Genomic DNA, 13,828 nt, shown 5'->3' with positions numbered 1-13,828 from the left:
CTCCTGCCTCTGCCTCTGCTTCCATAGTGTTGGGATTACAGGCCTGTGCAGTGACACCAGCTTCTGTGTGATAGCATAAATGAGGAAGACCCAGGCTGTGCCTGAGTAGAGTTCTCAGAGAAAGAACTCGAGCTTCACAGGAAGGAACGTGTAGTTGCATCGGCTGCTGCCATTGGCAAAACAGGTCTGGTTAAAATCCCTGCGAGCTTCTCAGTGTGAGTGACACCCAGCAGCTCTACTGTGAGTCTCAGAGGCAGCTTGTGAGGAAGGAGCTTAACGTGTATTGTTTCTCCTCTTCAGCGGTGTGACTTCAAAGATTCAGAGAGAAACTACGGTGGCATGTCACATTCAGGCAGGAAATTGTATTTGTAAGATATATTCACATGTTAATATGCATCTACTTGCTAATTCTTATAAAGTTGTTAATCTGAAACTTCAGGGTGGTACTAGCTACGATTTTTATGTTTTATTAACTGAAGAGAGAATTATATATCCCTTACTCTTGGAAGTCAAATTAACATAATAGTTATTTTGGCAAAATTCTTTCTTCCCTCCATAGTTAGTTGATGTGACATTTCTGTGTATAAATGTTGGGTGTGCTAAGCTGCTTTTTACTTGAAGCCAAATATTTAGCTCAGCCCAAAGCTTCAAACAAATTGAAAAGTTCTCTCTGCAGTTTGTGACCCATCACCACACAGCTGTGAAAGAAGCCAGCCCAGCCAGCCTAGAGGGCTAGGTCCCATCTCCAAACGTTCAAAGATAAAAACAGGTTACCTCTTCAAGGACATCAGCCAGCTTGCTGAGGATCTCTTCAGGAAGGCTCTGGAATGTTGGCACGCTGGAAAACAAAGTAGAGAATGATGACGAACACATGGGGGACAACTTCCTTGAGTCAATATGTCTGAATGAAAATGCAGAAGCATGTCCTGATTAGGAATTTGCTGATGAAGAGTGAATTGTTGAAGCAATTATTTAAGCATGGTTTGATGTCTAACAAGGAAAAATTAGGTTACAAGAGAGTGACCTTAGAGGGTGGACAGAACAGACTCTATGTCTCATACCTGTATTTATTTAGTTGACCAGGAGGATCTCAGCTACAAAGAGGACACGACCACTCTTTCCTTTACCAGTTTACTGTCACTAGATACCTTCCAGCTCTACCTCCCTTTCCTGGTCCTCATACACACACCCTTCCCAGGATGCTCCCCACTCGAATGTGCTGTGATTGACGATATACTCAGACTGCAAATCTTTATTTTAATAAGCATGGAAAGCTTCCCACCATCCCAGCCCATCCAGCGACTTCATCTCATATGGCACTTTTTATTTCAAAGTCCTGGGGATATATGTAGGGCATCCTGCATTCTAGGCAGACTCTTGCCACCGAGCAACACCTCTAGGCTATTACTTATTACAAGCTTTTTTATCTTTACTGCAACTGTAGTTAGATAATCAAATATTTTGTTCCTTTTTATATGTCTTCCTAGCTATAATGAAAACATCTCAAAGAGGCCAGGCCTGGTGCTGCATGCCTTCAATACCAGCATATGGGAGGTCCAAGTAGGCGGGTCACTGTGAGTTCAACATTAACCTGGGGCTACACAGAGCTAGTTCCAGGTCAGCCAGGGTTAGCGTGAGACCTCAGCTCAAAAGAACAAATTTCTTTTTTAAAAAATATTGTCACAAAGGTCAAAACTGCATATGCCTTGACTAGTTCTCAGGATTTTCAGTAATTTGCAGTTAACAAGCTCAGCAGCATATGTTGAGTGAAGTTATGGAAGCATGGATTATGAATGCTTCATAGGACAAAGATGACAGAAGAATTCTGAGATGTCCTATTTTAGTTACTGAAGAACAAAAGGAGAGATGGGGTTGCACGCAGGCAGTGAGCCAGTAGTAGATCAAAAGGAACATGAATATTATGTGCTAAATGTTTAAATCCTTCCAGGGTCAAAAACTAAGGTTACCTCCACATGTGTACCATGGCACATGTGCGTACATATACACACATCATACGCATAAACACACACACACACACACACACACTTTAAAAAATGCTTGCAACCTTACGCCTGAGGACACTCAGAAATTTGCCCCACAATGTGATTCTTTGTATTTCTTGCCAGCATGTGTAACGGCTTCAACAGACCCTTTTATTTTAGAGTTTTCTTTGCTCTGGAGGGTTGTAGTTTGAGGGGGAAAAAAAAATGAATAGAATGAGATACTAAAACAAAAATCTTGACTCACATTATTGACACTGAGGAATGTCAGTTTCCTTAGTGTTACACACTCTTTCTTATGGCTCCCCATGAAATAACAAGCAAAAAATATTGAAAGATGCCACATATTTAAACTAAAAAAAGCCAAAAAACAAAACAAAAAAAACCTTCAGGATCCATTTATTTATTTTGAGATAGGATTTGGGGGTCTCAAACTGAGGTCCATGCTTACTCTAAATTCAGAGTAAACTCCCTGCTTTAGCTTCCTGAGTGCTAGGATTATAGGTATGTACCACTATACCCAGTAAAACTTTCACTTATATGTCAAATAATGACATTAAGTGAAGAAGTAAATCTCATTAAACCTACGTTTTCTGAAACATGAAAAGCCAGCTGGGATGTGGAAATGGTTTCTTATTTACTTATGCTTCTGTGCTGAATGGAGAAGAGAGAGCAAATGAGCGCATGTATATTTGCATATCTGATATCTGAGTTATAGCATATCTCTAGGTTGATCATAGCAATATGATGAAAGAAACCTTAGCACTCTTTTTTTAAACTTTTTCTTTTGTTTATTTATTTGAGTGACAGAGAAGGGGGGGGGGAGAGAGAGAGAGAGAATGGGCGTGCCAGGGCTTCCAGCCACTGCAAACAAACTCCAGACATGTGCGTCCCCTTGTGCATCTGGCTAATGTGGGTCCTGGGGAATTGAGCCTCGAACTGGGGTCCTTAGGCTTCACAGGCAAGCACTAAACCACTAAGCCATCTCTCCAGCCCCACTATTTTGATAGAAGCACAAGAGTTTCCTGTTAATTTGCTACTCTAACTCGGGTAGGTATAGCTTATTGGTAAAAATCTCAAGGTCTTCTGAAGAGGTGTAGCAGTTCACCCAGGACCACCTGTTCCCCCAGATTTACTGCCCTGGTCTGAGCCAGATGAGTTTTAATTTCTAGGATGCAGTCAGTTTCAGCAGCTGGAAGGGACAGAAGATAAAGGAAGCTGTTTCCCTCAGTGATTCTAGTTGAAAAATCCAGCCTTTCTCTGTTCTTTTAATGAACTCTATTTCAACTTCTGAGATGCTATACTGGAGAGTTTCTAACTCAATGGGTAGTTATGGACAACACAGACTACAGCTGAATTTTATGATTGTTTCCCAACTTTAGAAAGTCCTATTAGTTCTATGGGAGAACTTGTATTTCAATATAGGCTGTGTCTATGTAAAGCTCTGCTATATTTTCGTCATCATAAGAACTATTATCCATAAGGAAAAAAGTAATATTTGCTTCACCACAAAAAATGAAAACAATGCCAGGAGTGGTGGCGCACGCCTTTAATCCCAGCACTCGGGAGGTAGAGGTATGAGGATTGCTGTGAGCTTGAGGTCACCCTGAGAATTCAGAGTGAATTCCAGGTCAGCCTGGACTAGAGTGAGACCCTACCTCGAAAAACCAAAAAAAAAAAAAGAAAAAGAAAAAGAAAAAGAAAGCAAGCCAGGCGTGGTTGGGGTTGGTGCATGCTCTCAATCCAAGCATTTGGGAGACAGAGCTGGAAGATCACGTATGTTCAAGGCCAGCCTGAGACTACATTCCAGACCAGCGTGGGCTAGTATGCAAGACCATACCTTGAAACATAAAACAAAGCAAACAAAACAAATTGAAAACAAAACACTTGGAGTTTAGGAGGGCATTTAAACATATTAAGTTTCATAATTTTTACCTCATTTCTAAATGTATGAAAATACTGAGCAATATTTATTACTAATAAAAATGAAGGATAATTTTTAAGAAATACTAAAAAATGACCAGTAACAGGCGAAACACTTCTGGACTTAAGAAAATGAATGTTGTTTTAATTATTTTATTTATTTATTTACAAAAGGCAGGGAGAGAGCGAGTGAGAGACAGAAAGAGAGGGAGCACACACATGGGCAAACCCAAGCCCACAAATTCCAGATGCATGCACCATTTTGTGCATCTGCCTTTATGTGGGTACAGGAAAATCAAACCTGGGCCATCAGGCCTCACAAGAAAGCACCTTCAACCTCTGATCATCTCTCCAGCCTGAAAATGAAATTATTTAACAGAAAAAATAAGTGCTTTCCCATTTATAAATTATTATGAAAGTAGTATAAAATCCTAAGGTCTCTATTCTTCAACACTAGATAAATTCTATTGTGTAACTGATGTGACAGTCTGCCAGTAGCTTGAACACCACAAACAAAACAATTGGGGATAGTCGTAATTTGAAATTCTACTCATGAAATAGATTCATTGAATTTGCTGAAATACATCAAAAGACAGCGAGCTATTAATTTGATAATGATAATTCAAGATAAGGCTGTCTGATTTAGAAAACTTAGGAAGCCCACTGTCAGAGTGTATTCACACAAAATGTTAAACACTAGAGATGACGATTTTATGGGGAAAATAATTTACTATCACAATTTGCATGTTAATTACAAGTAACTCTTACAAGTGCATTAAAATGTTTTGATTCCCTAGGGACTTGCAGTAAGCCTACAGTAAAACAATGCACTTAACTTGATATCATGATTTTAAATGGGGTGCTTTTTCACTGGTTCTTCTCAGTGAATCTGAAGGAAAGACTTGGGATTTGCAATGACAATGATAGGAGATGAGATCTGGATGGTTTTTATTTGCCAGGCACTGGTCTTAAGTGTTTTACAGATAACATAAATTTCATTTTTACAGAAGTCTTATCACATAGCCATTATTGTCATCCATTTTACAGATAAGTGTGACTGACCTTGACAGTTTGTCTAAGGTCACACCACATGGCATGGGGAGATAAAAATTTCTATTTAAATGCAGTGGAGCTGGTCAATAGTAAGTAGCTCATTAGGCTTCATACTTCACAGTGAAGGTACTAAAAATTACCTTTCAGAACAATGCTTTATGAGGCATGGTGGTGCATGCCTGTAGTCCCAACATTTGGAGGCTGAGGCACGTGGATCACTATGAGTTTGAGGTCTGCCTGATCTACATAGCAAATGCCAGGACAGTCAAACATATACTGTGAAACTTTGTCTCAAAAATAAAAATAAAACAAAACAGAGCCAAAACAAAAAAAAACCCTAGATGCTTTATTTTGTCAAGATAATAATGATTTAGAAATAATCACACATATTAATAATTTAGTAACATCATGTGTTTCCCAACTTTTGCCTGTGTATATGTGTGCATATACATGCATTCATATGTGAGTGAGTGGATATGTTTGCAGGTATGTGTGGGTTTGTGTGTGTGTGTGTGTGTGTGTGTGTGTGTGTGTGTGTAGCCCAAAGCAGAGGTCAAGTGTCTTCTGAAGTCATTCTCCACCTCAGTTTGTGTAACAGAATATATAACTAAATGGAGGCCTAACTGATTTGGTTGGTCTAACTAGCCAGCAAGCCCTGTCTCTGCCTCCTCAGTGCCAGGAACACAGCTCCGTGCTGGGTGCGCACCACCATCCCTGGCTTTTATGTGGGGGCTGGGCATCTAAACTCAGGTCTTCATAGCAGAGCAAAAACTTTACCAACTGAGCTATCTCCTAGCCCCTTTAAGTCTTTTTGAAAATTAGATATATTTTTAATATTTTTATTTATTTATTTGCAAGCAGACAGAGATTGGGAGAAGAGAGACAGAGAGAGAAAAAGGTTGTGCCAGGGCCTTCAGCCACTGCAAACAATTTCCAGATGCATGTGCCACTATGCGTCTGGCTCTATGTGGGTACTGGGGAATTGAACCTGGGTTGTTAGGCTTCTCAGACAAGCACCTCAACTGCTGAGACATGTCGTTAGCTCCACCTTTCAATCTTTTGAAAGTAGAAGCAAGATGATTTCCTGACAGACTAGATGTGAACTGTAGGACAAGAGTGGGGATAAACATGACTCCTTAAGGTAAAAATAACTCCTAAAACATTTGAGATTTTTTTATACCTTATTAGCAGTTTTTTCAAACCTCATCAGCAGTAAATGCTTTTAGCTTATTAGGTGGTTATATAATTTTTTGTCTATTATTATTTTCTTTGTAGTGCTGGGGATGGAATCTGGGGCCGCTTCTGTTGTAGGCAAGGACCCTTCCACGGGCCTATATCCCTAATTCTCTTTTAATTAATTAATTTGTTTATAAAATATTGTTTTATTTTTACTTATTTATTTGACAGAGAAAGAGGGGGAGAGGGAGCGAGAGAGAATGGGCACACCAGGGCCTCCAGCTACTGCAGATGAACTCCAGACAAGTGTGCCCTCTTATGCATCTGGCTAACGTGGGTCCTAGGGAATTGAACCTGAGTCCTTTGGCTTTGTAGGCAAAAGCCTCACCGCTAAGCCATCCCTCAACCCTTATTCATTTATTTATTTATTTATTTTTTAAATAGCAAGGAACTACGTTTTTGTTTTATTTATTTATTTACTTGAGAGCAACAGACAGAGAGAGAAAGAGGCAGAGAGAGAGAGAATGGGTGTGCATCTGGTTAATGTGCTTCCTGGGGAATCAAGCCTCAAACCAGTGTCCTTAGGCTTCACAGACAAGCGCTTAACTGCTAAGCCATCTCTCCAGCCCCCTTTATTTTTTGAGATAGGATCTTATTAAGTTCCTTAGGCTAATTTTGAACTCACTCAGTAGCCCAGGCTGGTCTTGAATTGCAATTCCTTTGGCATAGATGAAGCTGAGGTTATAGATCTAGCTACAGTTTTAAAATATAACCAAAGTGGCCAGCATGGTTGTACACATGCCATGCTTGGGAAGTGAAGGAAGGATGACTGGGAGTTCAAGAGCAGCCTGACCTACCTGACACCCTTCCTTAAAATCCAAATAAATAGATAAATAAACACAATCAAAGAGTATTAAATAGGGACCCACATTTGTAAGGCAAAACACTCCTGAGCAGAAGTCTGAAAACAGCTCAGTAATGTTTTCTACTTAGAATAAAACATACAGAATTATTTAACAATCTTGAGGTCGCATTAGAGAAGAGAGCTTCTTGATTCTGATATAAGAAATCAGTTTTTTATTAAATGTGATGCCATAAATACCTACAAGTAGTATTTATTTTTATTCTAATCACCTCCTAATGAATTAAAGAATAATGTGTGACTTACCATACAAATCAATTTATATTGATTAAGGATTAAATTAAGAGTTGTTAACATTATAAATAGCTGGTCAAATGTCTTAGTAAACTACAAAAAATGTTCTGCTCTATCCAGCCAGATATTCTTTTTTTAAGAGACAGGGTCTCTCCATGTAGCTCTTGAGGCCTTAAACTTGCATCATTCCTCCTTCCTCAGCTCACAAATTCTAGGACTACAGGCACGCCTCACCATACCTGGCTGTACGATCAGATATACTTTTCCCCCTAATTGGATGATTTGGCATCGATCCTGTTTCAGTGTGCTATACAAGAATCATATAACTGTTCTTTCTTGCCTGAGTCCCTTACAGCACATCTCAATAAGATCCCTTCTACACACCACCACACTTACTCTTTCCTTAATGACTAGTCCTTATCTGACAATGACCCCAACCTTTTAAAAGATGCTGTTATCTCACTAGCCTATGAGAACTAGATGGAATATTTGTGCATGAGAATGTTGTAGATGAAGTAAACCAATATGAAAATACAAGAAATTTCTTATATTGGATCATTGTATACAGGGAAAGCATACAGGCTTTAGAATCAAAGGTAATCAGACTTAATTATGCTCTATGGCTACTTTAATTATGACGTAAGCCAGTAAACTTCTACAGGCAGCAGCAATGCTTTTGAAAAGGATGATTATACTGACTACATAGAGTTATGGCAAACAGAGAATACGGGATGTAAAGCATTGTGAGTGAGCCTGGCACAAAGTACACACTCAACAAACTTCAGTACCCACTACAATTAACACACACACACTAATATTTCTTAATATTATTACTCACGAATTTCAGTAATAAATATTCTAATAAGTCATATATGACTTACAGACTTAAGAATATTGAAAATATTTATTACTTATTTATTTGTGTTTTCTTCTGAGTCGTAGTCATGTTATATAACGTTGGCTGGACATTAGTCCATAACAACCTTCTTGTGTCAGCATGCAGAGTTCTGGGATTATAGGCCTGTAGTACCATAACTGGCTTCTATTTATTTATTTAAATGAAATCATATTAGATTTAGAATATCAATCTTTCACTATTAATGAGCTATTTAATCCCAGAGATTGTTTAGCTCTTTAACAAACCCAACCTTGAAACTTGAAGGATTGTTATGAAAGATGGACAGCAGATTCTAGTGTCGATACCAAGGCCACATGGAGCCCTGGAAGTCTGCTCTCTGCTTCTGTGCACCGAGGGGAAAGGAAGCTTTGGTCAGTCTTGGAGATCTAGTATGCCAACTGCCTTCCCTATGCAACTTCATGTACAGAGAGCTGCTCTTGGAGAAATATCTTCTCTGTCTTCTTTTGATCACAAACACCTTTAGTTATCTTTCCAAATGAATTTAGGCTTGTAAAAACAGACAAGAGTGCTGCTTCCATGGGGGTCTGACAACCTGCATCAGGGTGATGGAGACAGAAACTGAAGATACTCAAAACGCACCAAAGCAGAAATCCAGATGCTGCTGAAAGCCCAGTACTAGTATGCTTAGTGGAATGGGGACAGGGAAGAGGGGATGAAAGAACCAATGCGTGATGTACCCATCAAAGCTTCGACTTAATAAAAAAAAATGGATAACAAGATTATTTTCTTTTAGAAGTTTATATTAACAAAAACCTCTGAGGCCACAGAATCGAAATAGCATATAAGTCTGCTTGAAAAAGGGAAAAAGAATTACGTGAAAATATTTCAATAACTTATGTTTCAATAGACTGGTCTCTAGATCCATATTTAAGATCCGGCTGGACCCTTGGAGCAATCAGCTTCCCCCATCCAGCTCCCTCCGAAGACACTATAGCTATGCTTGGCTCTTTCTCACACAGGAGAGTGAGCAAAGTGACAGGGAAAGACCCTGGGAAAAGAATGGAGCAGACTCCAAAAGTAAAATCAGGTCCATTTGGGGCTGGAAATTTGAGGGTCCTAGCTCATGGTCTGTAGCAGATAGCCTCACATCACTTGGATGAACTTCCAAACCAGGCACAGTAATGGAGGAAGGGATTTATTGAAACTTACAGATAGAAGGGAAGTTTCATAATGGCTGGCCCACTTTCCAGACCAGAGAGAAAAGCAAAAAGACACCACCACCACACCAGCAAACATACTTCAAAAACTCCAGACAAATATCAAGCATTTTGATATTGTTAGACTGGAATTCACCAAACACATTTTGGGGGTGAACCCTAGTATCCACCCACAGTGACACATCCTCCAGCCAGGAGGCTGGGTATCTAAGTTACATGTGTAATAAACTCTACTCAAACTACCAAATGTTCTAAAAGGCACTGGGTGAGGCATTTGACTCTGAGGGGAGAGATATACCTAGAAGAAACCAGAAGGATGCAAAAAATATATCTATTCACTTATTTGAGAGAGAGAATGAACAAATGAATATATGGGGATGCTGGGGCCTCCTGCCAGTGCAAATAGACTCCAGATGCATGCCACTTTGTACATCTGGCTTTATGTGGGTGCTGAGGAATTTAATTCAGGTTGTCAGGCTTTGCAAGCAAGCTTTTATAACAACTGAGCCATCTCTCCAGCCCACGCATTATTTTTAAATGAAAGCACTACAGATAGTGACCAAATTACCCATGAAAACACTGAGAATCCTAAGAGGAGGGTTTTAAAGACAGCTTTCTAAAGTCATGCTGTATATAACTATAAACTTTCTGATTTTCTCTTAACTAATCCAGTTCTTAAGATCCTTAGCCAATTACTCACAGGCCTTTGTCATTAGAGGGTCTGATTAAGAAATCCAGGGTTCAGAAACGTAATGCGTCTTTGTAACCGGGCTGGAGAGAGCTCTTTTGCAAAGCCTGCTGTCCCAGGTCTGTTCCCCAGGGTCCACGTAAAGCCAGACACACAAAGTAGCACGTGAATTTGGAGTTCATTTGCAGTGGCAGGAGACAGACCCTAGTGCATCCATGCTTGATCTCTCTCTCTCTCAAGTAAAAAAAAAAAAAATTAAAACTTCAGTAAAATACATACAGCACAAAACTTACCATCATCTGTATTTCTCAGTCCACAGTTCACGGCAGTGATTCCGCATTCCTCCCTCTCCGCAGCCTCCTGGACATCACTGTTCTACTTCCTGTTCCTAGGATTTGGCTACAGTAGTTATCTCATATGAGTGGGCCCATATGGTACTTGAGACTTTTTGTGCTCTAGTCTTAACTTTTATTGTTGTTTTTGTTTGTTTGCTGAGACAAAGCCTCCCTAGGAAGCGCAGGCTGGCCTTGAACTCAAGACCTTTGTACCTCAGCTTCCTGGCGCTGAGAGGACAGGTGCATGCCTCCACTTGCTGTGCCTCACGCAGCCTTTGTGTCGTAAGTAGTTTGTTCTGCATAATATCTTCAAGGTGCATACATATCATTCAGTGCTTTTTAAAAAAATACTTTAGGGCTGGAGAGATGGCTTAGCGGTTAAGCGCTTGCCTGTGAAGCCTAAGGACCCCGGTTCGAGGCTCGGTTCCCCAGGTCCCACGTTAGCCAGATGCACAAGGGGGCGCACGCGTCTGGAGTTTGTTTGCAGAGGTTGGAAGCCCTGGCACGCCCATTCTCTCTCTCTCCCTCTATCTGTCTTTCTTTCTGTGTCTGTCACTCTCAAATTAAAAAAAAAATACTTTATTTATTAGAGAAAGAGATAAAGATAGAGAAAGAAAGAGAGGAGGGAAAGCAAGAGAATGGGCGCACTAGGGCCTCTAGCCACTGCAAACAAACTCCAAACATATGCTCTACCTTGTGCATCTGGCTTACTTGGGTTCTTGGGAATCAAACCTGGATCCTTAGGCTTTGCTGGCAGGCAACTTAATCACAAAGCCATCTCTCCAGTGCATTTCCTGTTGCTTTGAGACAGCATTTTATATAGCCCAAGCTGGCCTCAAACTACTATGTAGCTGGGAATGACTTTGGCTTCCCCACCCTCCTGTCTCTACCTCACAAGTGCTGGGATTATAGGAACTTCCTACCACTCCCAGCTTCCAGTGCATATTTTAACATGCATCCAGATGATTTTAAAATGCAAAAAGCTGACTGTCTTACCAGTCAATTTTCATTTGGTAAGTGGCAGTTTAAAATAAAAGTGAATAAAATAAAATCACAAAGCTAATTTCTGAAGGGCTACAAGGATATTCAGCCTGCATTGTGTCTTATCAGAGTTTGAACTGCGCTTTGCAGAAACTTCCTCAAGACTCAAGAATGATCTCTTCTGGGCAATGGTCCCTAACAACCTTTCTCTGCACGTAGGTGGGCATCTGCCGGAATAGCACATTTACAGAGATCAAGCTCTCTGTTCACATATTTGCAAATTTACCAGCCCTTGTTTATATTAACTAAGCATAGAAACTCGAGAGTCAGAAATAAAATTGTGTTGAGTCCCAGAACCCCCTTTCATACTCATACAGCTTCAGGCAAGTTACTAAAGCTAAGAAGCTTCCTTAATTAGAAAATTAAAATAATGACACCTAGCTCATGGAGCTGTTGTCATTACTAATAAACACGTAACATTTAGGAGGTGCCGCCATAGGGTAAGCTCCCAATTAAAGGGACATATAATTTAACATAGTGTATGTCATGTAGTGGGTGCTTACAAGATGCGCATTAAAGTAATACAGTCAGAAAACCCAATGCATTGAAGGCAGTGTTGATGCAAATGGCCTCGACCCTGGGTCACTATAGACAGTTGCACACTTTGCACACTGTATAAGACCACTTGCATAGGTGGCTTCTGCCAGAAGGATGAGATTCCATTCTTCTGCCCCACTCTCTGTTTGCAACTCATGTCACCCTTACATGGGCTGTATCAGGCCACCCTTAGGAAGAAGCAACTCTTAGGCTTCAAACTCCATGACTCAAGCAAGTATTGACACTGGTCTGTGAGAAGATGTTTTGCTTGGTACTTTTCTGAAACCACAAGCCTATGTCATTGAGGCTATTTACCCAAGAAGGAGTTCAGAAGAGAAAGTTACTTACTACTGACTGACAGGCAGGGTTTTGCTATGTTGCCCTGACTGGTCTACTTATTCACTGTGTAGCCAAGCTGTCCTTGAACTCCTAACAATCCTGATTCTGCCTCCCAAGTGCCAGTGGTGTGGCCCACCACACGTGGTTTGAAAGAATATTCTTCTACAACAAAGATGTTAGAATCATCGTTTTAAAACCCACTGATATTTTTCTTTCCAAGTCTATCCCTGTGTTCCTGTCAAAGTGACCATCAGGAGGCAAGGCCCTAAACGGCACACTTTATTAAACTACTTCAGACATTTTTAATAGCATCTAATTCTGTGGCTGACTCAGAAAAAAAAAAAAAAATCACACTGTGCCTGATCTTTGCTCTGAAAAATCACACTATTTCTTAAGCTTGCATCAAAAATAAAAGACGGGGCATTTTGTGGCATGTAAACAAATTACCTGTGATTGTTAAAACTGAAAAGGGAGCATGTTACTTATAAAATGTTTAGGAGCTGCGCTCACGGACAGCAAGTGCTCTGTGAGGCTCTGTGGCCGTTCTCTACCCAGCCCGTGGGACACGGGAGGGGGGGTGACTGGTCTACATCTTGAACGCGCATCGTGAATATCCTATGTGCTGCAGGACGTTTCTTATTTCTTGTTCCCACCCACAAGATGCCAGCAAATTCCCTGACCCCTGCGGCAGGTGAACACCCTCTAGAGAATGGTACTAACCAAAGTTGGCAAATTTTATTCTATAATTACAGCATTTTCCCATTTTCTAAAGTAAGTATTTTGCCTAAGATTTCAAGACCTCCAGTGACTGAGTCAAACTCCTACTTTCCAGTAATTTGCAGGCTTACTGCCCAGTTTCTCCCATGATGAGGCGCCATTGGTTTAGAGTGCTTTTTGGGCTTTTGGGAAGGTGGTCCGGTGGAGAAAATACTGGCCTCCCAAGCATGAATACCTGAGCTTGGAACGCCAGTTGCCAAGTAAGAAGCCTGGACACTGTGGCAAGACAGTGGGCTTCTTGCCCAGCCACACATATGGTCAAGAAGTGAAGCAGGGACAAAAGAAACCCCCCAAAGGCTGAGTTGTCCTGGCGAAAAACCAGTAGTGAACAACATGGGACTCTCATTAAAGGGGATGGAGAGTGAATACCAATACTAAAAATTGTCCTCTGACCTTCACACATGTGCCGTGGGACTTAGATGCGCGCGCACACACACACACACACACACACATACACACACACTACACATGCACACCAAAATAAATAAATAAATAAGCAGATAGATAGATAAGTACTTTGTACTTCTTAGATGTAACCCCCTGTGAGCTCGGGCACTAGAACTTCTGATTTTCAGTCTGTGGTGCTGTCTATCGATGCCTTGTTCGAACATCAGCACTCCTCACTCTGCTTTCTGACGTGGGATGCAGTGTCCTGTGATTAGTCATGTTTGCACACTCTCCTCGCCACGGTGGACTGTGTCCCCTCAAAATGCAAGCCGAAATGAGC

At 40.7% G+C, this 13,828-nt stretch overlaps 1 protein-coding gene across 2 annotated transcripts in view; it reads right to left on the bottom strand.

Moving 5' to 3' along the window:
* Positions 1–13,828, bottom strand: part of Prkg1 (protein kinase cGMP-dependent 1) — a 1,244,729-nt gene that overhangs the window by 326,277 nt on the left and 904,624 nt on the right. For both annotated transcript variants that reach the window (XM_004653190.2, XM_004653189.2), the window contains exon 5: positions 775–838. In XM_004653190.2, coding sequence (XP_004653247.1) covers positions 775–838 — 64 coding nt within the window. The remainder of the gene's footprint in view (positions 1–774; positions 839–13,828) is intronic.

This window comes from Jaculus jaculus, chromosome 1, assembly GCF_020740685.1.
Source record: "Jaculus jaculus isolate mJacJac1 chromosome 1, mJacJac1.mat.Y.cur, whole genome shotgun sequence".
NCBI lineage: Eukaryota > Metazoa > Chordata > Mammalia > Rodentia > Dipodidae > Jaculus > Jaculus jaculus.
Note: the sequence above shows the minus strand (reverse complement) of the source record. Positions and strands in the feature narration are given on the sequence as shown.